Source organism: Talpa occidentalis, unplaced genomic scaffold (assembly GCF_014898055.3).
Source record: "Talpa occidentalis isolate TD23 unplaced genomic scaffold, MPIMG_talOcc4v2.1 talOcc4.9, whole genome shotgun sequence".
Classification (NCBI taxonomy): domain Eukaryota; kingdom Metazoa; phylum Chordata; class Mammalia; order Eulipotyphla; family Talpidae; genus Talpa; species Talpa occidentalis.
The window spans coordinates 76,136,164-76,148,694 of NW_023605305.1; the positions used below are offsets into that span (position 1 = coordinate 76,136,164).

General features: G+C 52.5%; 1 protein-coding gene across 3 annotated transcripts in view; it reads left to right on the plus strand.

Moving 5' to 3' along the window:
- The window catches only part of MEF2D (myocyte enhancer factor 2D), a 31,116-nt gene extending 20,007 nt beyond the window's left edge, over nucleotides 1-11,109 (plus strand). For all 3 annotated transcript variants that reach the window (XM_054690802.1, XM_037501224.1, XM_054690801.1), the window contains exons 5-11: nucleotides 620-830; nucleotides 1,029-1,085; nucleotides 3,035-3,225; nucleotides 4,988-5,117; nucleotides 8,403-8,631; nucleotides 9,075-9,381; nucleotides 9,686-11,109. In XM_054690802.1, the coding sequence (XP_054546777.1) occupies nucleotides 620-830; nucleotides 1,029-1,085; nucleotides 3,035-3,225; nucleotides 4,988-5,117; nucleotides 8,403-8,631; nucleotides 9,075-9,381; nucleotides 9,686-9,697 (1,137 nt within the window). In that variant the 3' untranslated portion in view covers nucleotides 9,698-11,109. The remainder of the gene's footprint in view (nucleotides 1-619; nucleotides 831-1,028; nucleotides 1,086-3,034; nucleotides 3,226-4,987; nucleotides 5,118-8,402; nucleotides 8,632-9,074; nucleotides 9,382-9,685) is intronic.
- The last annotated feature ends 1,422 nt before the right edge of the window (nucleotides 11,110-12,531 follow it).

Below are 12,531 nucleotides of genomic sequence, written 5' to 3' on the forward strand. Positions count from 1 at the left end.
CCAACAAAAGTGTGTAGATGAAGCGAGATCCTTAGATGACAGGGAAGTAGAGAATGTGTGCTCTTTATCCAGATCTTTTTGGGGGAGAGGTCTCCTTGGGCCTTCACTGACGCCCCCGCCCAAGGTACTCAGTAGTGTTTGTAGGGAAGCAGGGACTGCTAAGGGGAAAGCAGTGAGGTGGGGATGAATGCCCTTTGCAGTAGACCTGGTGGGTTGCAAGTGACATGGTGCCCTGATCCACGGTGCAGGCCTTAACAGCTATGTGTGTGAGTTTGGGCCTATACTTAGGGTCTCTAACCTGCTCCCTGTGTGTCCTGCCTGGCTGAGGACTAACCCGCCTCCACTAGGATGGTTCCAGGTGTCTCTGGTCCTGTCTGCAGTGATTAGAGCCTTGCTCTCATTTTCTGGGCCAGAACTGGCTCCCAGAGCATTCTCACTAATGTTCTTCCATCGTGGGAGTGACAGGCAGGACTCCAAGAGGGCCCAGGGCACAGAAATGGAGCTGCTGGACCTTGGATGCACAGCCCAGAGATTAGAACCCAGCCTGCCCTTCCACATCAAATGGGTCCAGGGTAAGGGATTGCCCTCACCTCACCCTGCGTCTCCATTTTCTATTTAGTCAGCTGTCCCAGCCCCCAACTTTGCCATGCCTGTCACGGTGCCCGTGTCCAATCAGAGCTCACTGCAGTTCAGCAATCCCAGCAGCTCCCTGGTCACCCCTTCCTTGGTGACATCATCCCTCACGGACCCACGACTCCTGTCCCCCCAGCAGCCAGCACTACAGAGGAACAGTGTGTCTCCTGGCCTGCCCCAGCGGCCAGCCAGTGCAGGTGAGTGGGCTGGAAGATGGAAGGTGGGTGGAAATGAGTTGTAGTGGGGACTTTGGGATCCCATTTTCTACATTATTCTCCCATTATGTGGCTTCTCCAAGGGAAAGACTATTGACCCCTCCTCTGTTCAGATCCCAGAATTCCCTCTGGAAGGAAGGGAGTGACCTGTCATCTCATCATGATGGTTTTTTCCTCCAGGGGCCATGCTGGGGGGAGACCTCAACAATGCTAATGGAGCCTGCCCCAGCCCTGTCGGTGAGCAGCTGCCCTCTGCCTGGGGAAGGGGGGTCTGGCTCTTCAGCGTCCCCAGGGGACCAGGGACCAGGAAAAAACCCAAATGAGAGGAAAGGAAGATCCCAGGGGCTGAAATGAATGTAGAGTTTGAAGATTTTTTTTTTTAATTCAACAGTGAGGAAACAAATTATTTTATTATTAAAGACTTACTTTTATTTATGCATACAAGAACTGGCGTGTAAGTCAGAGGTACGGTGGGCAGTTGAGGGGCTGAGAAATTCACTGGAGGCAGAACAGGAGGATCTAATGAAATACACTGCTGAGGGGAGCAGTGGGCAAGACAGGAGAGGTCTGCTGCGCCATGTGGGTTCTCTCCCTGATGGGGGGGATGGAACTCATGCTTCAGCAGCTGCTGATAGCTTGATAGTGCTGACTTTAACCCCTGCGCTACCAGGGAGGCCCCAGAGTTTAAGGATTTTTAAGTCCTAGATTTTTTGTGTGTAGCAGCGATTGGTATGATGTTCAGCAGAGATGTAGGCTCAGGAAATTCTGGGCAAACTGTGAGAATGGACCAGCGCTTTTAGTTGGAGGAGATCATCCTCATTGTTCCAATTGAGTGGAGACCTGGAGGATGTGAATACCTGGTGTTGCCGATGGCTTGCACGTGCTTACACACGCAGACCCTCTCACTCTTGTGGAAACATCCAGACATCAGATGTGCACTGTGAGCACATTCTGTGAACCACAGAAGAAAGGCCACCATCCCACCCCACCCCACTCCCGGCAGCTGAAAGCACCCCCTGCGTGTGTTGCTGTCCGGCTGGTGACTGTAACTTCGAATGTCAGCATTGACGTCAGCCTGACATTCCTACCATTCCCAGAGTGATCCGGGAATTGGGATGGAGGCAGACACACACTCCCAAATGTGCTCCCAAGGGACAGAGCAAGGTGACATTTCTGACTCTGGGCACCCCTACATCTCTGGATTTTAGAATGCCCAGCTTATCCATAGGTGCCATATAATACTGGGGTCAGGAGTGGGAGGAATGGGTGAACCCTCTTTTTTCCAAGGAGAGAGACAGAGAAATGCTTGCAGACCTTAAGGAAGCAGTGATGCTTATGGGCCCTCAACCCTAGCATTTGAGAAGTGAGTGACGAGCTCTAGCTTGGCTTCCAGCCCACTGTTTGACACTGGATGAGTCATGGCACCTCTGCCAACCAGGCCTCCAGTCTCTTCTAAACAGGGCTAATGATACACGCCCTGTTTGTCTTACAGGCTTGCTGTGAGCATTAAATGAGATAATGTATGTGTGAAAGCCCTATGCAGATTGTGGCATGTGGAACAAATATAAAAGATAGTTATTAATGCTTGTTATTACCAGTCTCATTATGGTGGTGACTGGTTATTAGTCCCCCAGTGCCAGTAGCATCACTACCACCAGTGAATGGCTTGTGCTCCTCAGAGCTGTGTGCATCTTGCCATGTGCTGATCCAAATCACAGCATTCCCGAAGGGAGCAGTCTGAGTAGCTTGTTTGCCCTAGTGATGAGGATCCTCACTGAGGCTCAAATTCCAGGCTGGTACCCCTTCTCCATCCTGGGTCATTGTGAACCTGATTAGGGCCAAGTTGTGGGGTTGGGCGATGCTGGACTTCCTGTCCATGGAGACCAGAGAAGAGGTGGGGAGAGACTTGGTTGCAGATGCACTTCGCAGCCATTGCCGTTTCTGGTTCTTCCCACAGCGTCAGCTCCTACTGCCAGCCCCATAGTTTTGATTCAAAAGTAAGGGATATTCTCCCTCTAGTACTAAGACGAGATGGTTTTATGGGAATATTGGAGAACTTGGTGCCCACTTGAAGCCTGTGCATGGTTTTGAAAAGGGCTGGGTGATAGGAGTGTTGTCTTGGGGACAGTGAATGGCTAAGGGTAGGTCTGCTTTTTTCCTTCCCCCTCATCTCATCTCTTCTCTAGGGAATGGCTACGTCAGTGCTCGGGCTTCCCCTGGCCTTCTCCCTGTGGCCAATGGCAACAGCCTAAACAAGGTCATCCCAGCCAAATCTCCGCCCCCGCCCACCCACAGCGCCCAGCTTGGAGCCCCCAGCCGCAAGCCCGACCTAAGGGTCATCACTTCCCAGGGAGGAAAGGGGTTAATGCATCACTTGGTGAGTAGGTGTTGGATTGAGGGGCAAGGCCTGGGCAGTGGGAGAGTCAGGAAAGGGCTGGAGGTGACCTCCAGCAGGAGAGATGAAGGTTAACCTGCAGTCAGGACTTCCCAAGAGAGATCATGAAGCCTGGCTTTTCATAGACTCTTTGTTCCCAGAGGGCCTTACAAGAGCTTGGAAAACAGGAAAACCAACCTTAAGAACAGTAAAAAGAGGCAAGAAGTGGGAGAGAAGGTTCTGTGATGGGAGGATAACAGGATGGACTTGCCATGGTAGCAAAGGGACGAGATTAGATGGTGAGGATTTGCTAACTGGTAGACAGTGGGATGTAGCATCTTCCGGAAATGAGTTAGGATAATGAAAAACTCTACTACTAGGCCAGGAAGAGCCATCCTGTTCCTATGCAAAAGGGGAGCTGGCTTGGCCTTGGGGGAGGGGTGTGAGGGGAGACCAGAGACTGAACATCCCTTGGTTTTATTTCTGCTCCCAGACTGAGGACCATTTAGATCTGGTAAGTGAAACTGTGACATGTTTGCTGTAGCTTTGAATTCTGGGGCAGTTCATGACTTTGTGGTCCCCAGCATGACGTACATCTGTACCTTCATCCTTTCACCTGTGTGTGTAGTGTTTGTTTGCCAGGATCTTAGCTCAGTGCCAAGTGGGATACAGAGGTGACTGGGGTGGGGGAGAGGGGTTAAACGTGCATGTGAGTGCGCCTGTGTGTACATAAATGTCCTTATGTGATGTCGCATTCAGACAGACACCCTATTCTCTTTGTATGTGTGTGTGAGCACATAGGCGCACCCAAGAGGAGGGGACCGGCCTCGAGCCTCAAAGATTTCATCTTGATGAGGCCCTTAGATCAGGGCTGGACATTATTTGCCCTGTAATTCCACTGAAGCCCACCAAGCGTTCTTGGAATTCAGGACAGAGACCTCCTTCCGAGGGATGCCAGAAAGCAGAAAGACACTACAGTTGCTTTTTCAGGGGTAGCTAAGGCCTAAAGCAAGGCCAGAATCATGGGGGTGGAGGGGGAGGAGGACTTCCCCGCCTTCCCTCTCTCTCCCTCCTCACACCACCTGTCTCACCGGCACTGAGGCATACACCGCCTTACTCTCTCACATACACACTTACATACTCCCCCTCAGCCAGGAGCGGGGCGGGGGCTCCTCCCTCCCCAACTCCCTGACGGAAGGCCAGAGAGGCTGAAAAAGGCAGGCACGCTTTGGCGGCCAACACGGCGGCAGTTTCGGCCCCAGCGTGGAGTTGGAATAAACAAGTGACTCAGCGGCAGATGGAGCTGACAGCCCCACACACGTGTGTGCATACACGCAGGCACACGCCATGCCGGGCCCCGCATTCCCCTCACAGATGCCAGCACACTGCTCCCAGGGCGTGTGCTGCAGTGTGATGGATGGAGAGCAGGCTGCAGAGGGACGTGCCAGAAGTGTCTCTCCCTCTCACCAGCTTCTCTAGGGGACTGGGGATCCCTGTTGGAGTGGGGGCCCCTAGGCTGGTATATATGCCATCTTCTGCATACATGTAGGTGGGAATGAATCTGTGTGTACGTGTTCTCATAGATCTCAGTGTCTCTGTGAAAAGCATGAACATGTGTTTGTATAATGCAGCCTCTATGCCGAGATATCCCCTTGGGCCTGGGAATCCAGGAATCCCAGCGTGAACTTGGGATGGAGGGGAGGGGCCGGGACAAAGCAGTCCACCTACCCATCTGCTACATCTTAACAGATAATTTCTCCTGCAGAACAATGCCCAGCGCCTTGGGGTCTCCCAGTCTACCCACTCACTCACCACCCCAGTGGTTTCCGTGGCAACACCAAGTTTACTCAGCCAGGGCCTCCCCTTTTCTTCCATGCCCACTGCCTACAACACAGGTGAGTATTGGTAGGACCTAAAGGTGACTGTTTGGGGGCAGGGGAGAGCCCAGAGAGAGAACATGAGATATTCCTTGGAGGAGACCCCCACTTGAGGAAGGTCGATGATCTTGAGGAACCCCCACCTAGTTATGATTGCCAGACTTAGCAAATAAATATGGAATGTTAACTCACTTCAGATAAAAACTGATGGATAATTTTTAGTGTGTCTCAAAACATTCTTCTGCTAAAGTATGTCCTAAAGATACACTTATGCTGAAACATTATTTGTTGTTTTTTCTGAATTTAATTTTATGTCCTTGATTTTGAGTGTAGAACCTAAGAGAGAAGGGAGGCTTTGTCCTTAGGGAACCTCCCATCTGAGAAGTAGCCTTTGGGCTGAGCAGATGATTCAGGCCAGTCATGGGGAGGAGACTATGGTCAGTTCAGCAGGACTTCCTGGAGGAAGAGGCCGAGGAGGCCAAAGAGGAAGGAAGGTCAGGAAGATTTACCCCAGCTTCCTGGGGAAGCTAAGTACAGGATCAGGGGAAGGAGGAGGCAACCCTGATTTTGCAGGGGGAGGGAGGGGGAAGGATTGAGACTGATGAAGGCTGCATCTCTGGGTAGAAGAATTCAGACAGGACACCCAGTGCCCAGACTTTTCCTGGGTCTTCAAGGTTGTCCTGACTTGTATCACCCGCTCATAGCCTCCTGGGAACAGTCTGTGACCCTCTCAACCGTCCTTGCCTGGACTCTCTGTCAGGATTTCCCAGTGGGGAATATCCTGTCTCCTATGTCAGTCTTTCTGTGTCTGGGGAAGTTGATCTACTCCCAGCTGAAGAGACCTCTGCCATTCCCCAGGTTCTCCCTTGAGTGGATAAGATCAGACTAGACCAAAAGACTCCACCTTTCTCCCCCAGCTCCTATTTCAGAGAGTCAAACCATGTCGGGTCCCAGGCACCAGTATCGGTACCTACAGAATCCCACCTCTTCCCCATGTGTAAAAAATCAAAACCCAGCCCTGTGCAAAGGAAATCCCCAAGGAACCGTCTCCTGATGAGGGGGCAGGCTCTGCAGGATGGCTGTCCAGATTTGATCTCTCAGATGTCGTCAAACCCCCTTGGCACCTGTGTGTGCTGCCCTGAGTCTACCCACTCCCACATTATGATGTCCTTGAGCCACTTTAGGTGTTTTAGGTGGCCACACCTCTGGGCCCAGTCTTGTTTGTTTGAGCTGTGAATGCAGGAAGTCTCTGAGGCACTTCCAGTCTTGCCACCCAGGGATCTGGGACCTGCCTAAAAAAGCCAGTGCGGTGAGGGCCGGTGGGTGCTTGACAGAGGATAACACAGAACTACCTCTTGGGGCTGTTGTTTATTTGAGAGTCCTGTGGTAGTTTTCTGCCATCTTCTCGGGTGCTAGCCAGTCTTAGTGAAGAAGTAAGGAAGTTAGTGGTGTCAGTGAGTGCAGGACAGGTGCTCCTCAAGGCCAGGCATTCAACTTTGTCAGTCCATTGTGAAGCAGATTCTGATCTGGCCCTGCCCTTGGAGGCTTGCTAGGAAGTATGTGGGCTTTCTCACATCCTCAGAAACAGGGGCTCCAATTCCTCTTGCTGTGGGAGGAGTGAAGCAGACATCTGATGAAACAACGGGTGTTTTCAGGTACCAAAGGTATATAAACAAAACCCTGGCGAACACATTGCTGTCTGATTGTTCACAGTTTACAGTCCTTGGCCCTGATTCAGGTTCCGGCTAGGGGTGATCAGGCCGTGGTGATGTCTTGGGTGAGGGACCATCCTGGCCCGTTGTTGACATTGGCTGCAGAGATGACTGATTGTTCTAGGAGCAGACCAAATGGACTGCCTGGTGGTCTGTGGGTATGCTAGTCCTGGGCCCAGAGAGCCAAACCTTTAGTAGATAAGGCTGGGCTGTGTTAGAAAGGTAGGGGACCAGGCTTGGAGCTACCACTCACTCTCACGGACACTGGGCAAGTTCAATGTATTTTCTGAGATTTTGGCTCCCCTGCTTATAAAGTGAGTGTTGGAAATAGTTGGCCCTATATGCCCCTTTCTGCCCTTAATCTGCTTTTTAAATAAAACATTCAAAGCTCCTGACTAATTGTTGTTGTGAGTCCAGAGGCAAGCATGGGCCACATCTAGGGTGAGATTTAAGGTTAACATAGAGTCCTGGAGTCTTGTCTTACCTCTCCCTTGGCTTTCTCTCTGATCTGGGCAAACTTGAGACTGTAGTTGTCTCATTTGTAAAGTAATAATGACAGGTAAATCTGATGAGTTCTCCCGACTCCATTCTACATGCTTCATGTGTGTTAACTCAGTTTGTCCTCACAACAGCTGTATGATGCAGGCAGCATTGTTTATAGACAGAGAGTAAATAACTCGCCCAAGGTCACATGACCTCTAAGTGGAGGTGGCCAGGAAGCTTGACCTCACACTCTGCCCTTAACCTTACTGTTCTATGGCAGGGGCTGGGGTGACAGTCCCGGCAGTGAGCGTGGTGGTGTGTAGTGAGATGACAGGGATGTGCTTCCCCCATGACAACATGCCCTCCCGCCACTGAATTCCTCAGGGAAGACATTTTCTAAACTGTCCCAAACAGGATGCAGCCTGAAACATAGCAGTGCCATGTGAATCGTGAAAGGTTTCATAGTTCTGTTTGTTCTGGCAGCATGTACATCACAGTTTCTTCATTAAGACAGAATTCTTAGGAAATAATGAGTACCACCTCCCGGAGCTCTGCCAGAGTGCGGCAGGAGTGTTTCCCAACAGCCCCCTTGCTCCCACAGGCCCTTCAGGGTGGCACATATGTGTCCTCTGTGTGTGTGCATGGGTGCAGCGGCTTCAGCCCTCGCTGCCACTTAGTTTACGTGTTGACAGTCTAGGAGACTCGATGAGATGATCGTCACGGCAATTTGTTCCTGGTGTGACATTCATTCATTGCTCCCCCCATCCCAAAAAGGCACTTGAAGACTTTGCAGTTGGAGAGATAACAGTTAGACATATATTAGACCTTTCCTACTTAACTTTTTTCCCTTTCTTTTCTTAAATTGACATTTACTACATGCGGTTAAAAAAAAAAAATTAAATACTATTTTTAAAAAAAACCTCTTTTCATCCTATTTAACAGCACCTCATACTTATTACGATTTGCATTTCTTAACTCTGAGTGCCATCTTCACTGAATTTGTATGAGTTTATTATTCACATCTGTCATTAACAACCCCCCATCTCCCAGGCCCTCCTGGAGACTCCCCCTTGGGAGCCTCAGTCCTCTGTTTCCCCACCCCATGCAGATTACCAGTTGACCAGCGCAGAGCTCTCCTCCTTACCAGCCTTCAGTTCGCCTGGGGGGCTGTCGCTAGGCAACGTCACCGCCTGGCAACAGCCGCAACAGCCCCAGCAGCCACCACAGCCGCAGCCTCCGCAGCCCCAGCCGCAGCCGCAGCCCCAGCCACCCCAGCAGCCGCAACAGCCACCTCAGCAGCAGCCCCACCTGGTCCCCGTGTCTCTCAGCAACCTAATGTGAGTCCTAGGGGGTTCCATCTGAGTGTTTGGGAAGGGAGAGTTGAGGGGTGGGAAGAGGGTCCTCTTGAGAACTGGGTTCCCACTGAGGTTGTCGTTAGTGGATAGTATGTCAGGCACTAAGTGGCATCCCTTTACAGGACTGGGAGACCACCCTGAGCCCTTCCCCAGCCCGCCCCTGGGTGGGGTCCCCCCCCCCAGACTGCAGAAGATGGCGTGGTATAGAAAGAGAACTAATGTATTTATTTCCCTTCTTTTCCCACTTCACCCTCTCTCCTCTGGTCTCTGTCTCCATCCACTTGTCTATTACCTGCTCCTGACCCCGCCTTCATCTTCCTATTCTCTGTCCTTTCTCACTGTCTGTCTTGTGACCTCTCATCAATTTTTCTCTTTACCTCTTTTGTTTCTGCTGCCTGTGCCCCATCCACATCACTGTTCTCCAGCCCGGGCAGCCCCCTGCCCCATGTAGGTGCTGCCCTCACGGTCACCACCCACCCCCACATCAGCATCAAGTCGGAACCGGTGTCCCCAAGCCGGGAGCGCAGTCCTGCGCCTCCCCCTTCAGCTGTGTTCCCAGCTACCCGTCCTGAACCTGGCGATGGTCTCAGCAGCCCTGCTGGAGGCTCCTATGAGACAGGGGACCGGGATGACGGACGGGGGGACTTCGGGCCCACACTGGGCCTGCTGCGTCCAGCCCCAGAGCCCGAGGCTGAGGGCTCAGCTGTGAAGAGGATGCGGCTGGATACCTGGGTACTGTAGCATCACCTTCTTGTCTGCCAGTGTCTGCTGCACCCAGGGACTGCCCCCTGTGCCCCAGCCTGTCTTATCTCCCACCTCAGAGGCCTTGTGGCCAGCTAGCCCTCCATCAGCCCTCTGGATCAGCACCCACGCCCTTTTGCCCCCTCCATCCAGCATCAGTCTTGCCCGATGACTCGCCCCTCAGAGCTGGCCCTGCTGCCAGAGTCCTGGTCCTATGGGGAGATGGGAGTGGGGGTGCATACCCCATAGCCTGGGCCCCCCCTCATACCCCCTTCTCCATCTCCTCTCTTCACAGACATTAAAGTGACGATTCCCACTCCCCTCCTCTCAGCCTCCCTGATGAAGAGTTGACAATCTCACCGCCCACCCCTCCCTGTCCTGGCCTCTTCCCGCTCGACCCCCACTTCCTTTCTTGTGCTCCGTGTCCTGTTGACGGTTACATTTGTGTATAATTATTATTATATTATTATTATTATTATATTTTTTTTAATTTGGATTCTCGCTTTGGAGAGGGGATGCTTCCATCCCCTCTTTCTGCCCCCCCCCCACCATTTTCACTGGCCGGGGGGAGCTCTTTTTTGCGGGAAGGGGGGGACACTTTGCACGTTGTACACATATGCTGCAGGAGGGGGTGGGGTCCGATAGGCCTTTGGGAAAGGACAGGTGCGGAGCCCTGCATGCGGAGCCCTCCCACCCCATCCCCCAGATAGAGGGAAATAACCAAAAAAAATTACCAAACAACAAAACCCCTTACAATAGACTGAAACCCCACAGTCAGCTTGACAGATGGGTTCGTGTTTCAGGGGGAAGGTGAGGCTAAGGTCCTGCAAAGGATCTCTGCTTCTGAGCTGTTCCCGTGGCCACAGGCATATGGGGCAGAATACCCAAGTCTGGGCACCAGTGGCCCTGCAGACACACAACACACACTCGCTGATTCTTGTGTGAACTGCACCCTCAAGGTGTGGAGGTGCTGGCCAGGCGTTGGGGCTGGGAAGACTGCCTGGGAATCTGAGACTGGGATGGGGAGGGTGTGGGATGGAGGCTCCTGAAGCACATTTGGGAAGAAAGACAGAGCCATGAGGAAAGGGCTGAGGGGGGCAGAGGGCTGGGGCAAGGGGTAAGTGGGGTCCCTCCCTTCCCCAGCGTTTCCTATAAGATATACAGTGCAATAGCTCCCGGTCCCTCCGTTGGCCCCAGCCCTACAATGCTGGCCGCACAGTACAGGGAGAATTGGGGAGAGGAACTCTAGTGAGGTGGCTTAACAGGAGACGCCCTGGGCCCCTGAGGACCGTACCTTTCATCCAGGGGCAAGTGTGAGTGAGGGGGTGTCCTCTTCCTTGCACGCACACATCCCCAGAGAGCAGACGTGGGTGGGAGAAGGGGCAGGATGGAAGAGGGCTGCAGGAGGCCTGCCTCTCTTCATCCCTCCTGGCCCCTCTCTCTAGCCCTCCTCCGAGCTCCTTCCACCCCTGACCCACCTCTCTGCTCTTGGCGCCCTCATTGTCTCGCTACCTCCTGTCCCACCACCCTAGGCCGCATCCCACCTTCCCTCTTGGCTACTGTAATTGTAAATAGCAACCTTTGGAAAACGTTAGCAGTGTAACAGTCCAGGAAACTGTTTTTTTTTGTTGTTGTTGTTGTATTGATATGAAATGAGATTCTATTTTTGTCAAAGTATATTGTAATAATAATGACTCAAACGGCCCGTACTGTACAGACAAGATTCTTCTGCTGTTGTTCTTGCTCCCCTCCCCCGAGTCTGCCCCTCTCTGCTGCCTTCCAAGTGGGGTGGCCGAATCATGGGGTCCTGAGACCTCGGATGGATCACAGATCAAACCAGAGCTGGCAGGCCCCTATCCTGCTCTCCACCACCACCACCCCTGCCCTGAGGGGCCAGGCCCGGAGCAGACAGGGGTCTCCCCCACTCCTTCACGTAAGCCCAGCGCCTCTGCCCATGGGGTCAGCACTCCCTTGGGGTTTCCTCCCTGTGGGAAAATAGAGTTAGACAAGGCCCGGTTTTGTGATAGCTGACTGTCGGTGCCGACCTCTATGACCCAGCCACTTGCAGTATTTCAGCACTTGACGCAGGGAAGGAACCAGAAACAGAGGAGTGCATGTGACCACATGTGTGTCTCTGAGTGCGTTCGTGAAGGCATCTGGTGTTCATGTGTCCAAGTATACCTTTGAATTTATGTGTATGTGTGTGGTTGCATGGGTGTGCCGCGGTGTGTCTCTGAGCCTGGCTGGGCATCTAGATGAACCTGTGTGAATGAGCTGTGCGGTATGTGTGGGGTATGTGTGCGCGCGCTTGTGCACATGAGGGACAGGTGGCTGCTGCGGCCATATAGTCCTGGCTTCCAGCTCTGTGACCTTCATGAGCCCCACCCTCTTTTCCTTTCTGCTACTTCACCTGTTGTCATTCAGCTCCAACATGTTTGTACCACAATTAGGGGGGTCTGGCACTTGGCCCTCGTTACTTCTCCCTATAGCCCTACCTCTTTGGGGCTCTTCGCATAAGGATCCTCCCAGCCCCCCTCACCCTTACACACAGCTCCCTTCCCCAGTGTAGCCTTTTCCCTAACCCCAGTCCTGCTTTAGGCTTGAAACTCAAGTTGTTCTTCCCTAAAGCTTTTTCGCCTGCTAGGGCAGTGGTCCTTCCTCACAGATACCCTCACCTGCTGACTGGGCATACGTATGTTGGTCCTCCCACCTCTCCTGTAGTTTCCTAGGGGAGTTTCAGGAACCTATGAGACTTGATCAGGGCCTTAAAGGAAGCCACAGTACGGTCGTTGCATGCATGCATCCCTTGCCAGTGCCTGGCACACAACTGACATGCAGTAAATGCTGAATGGGTGAATGTTTGAATGATAGGTGCTCAATAAACATGGAATGACTGGCCTTCCCTTCTCAGGCTATTACCGCCATCCATCTGCCCACCTTTTTAGACTGGGAGTGGCCACCATTAAACACGAGGTGGGGGTGAGGGCCCCTGCAGTTCACGGTGCAATATTCACCAGTTTTGCCCTCTGCCTTGTAATGGCAAACCTGGCTTTTGATTTCCATGTGTGGATGTGTGTGTCCTTTCTTTATTCCCGGGGGCAGGGGAGTGGTCTGTGAATGAATATGTGACATTTCTGCAAT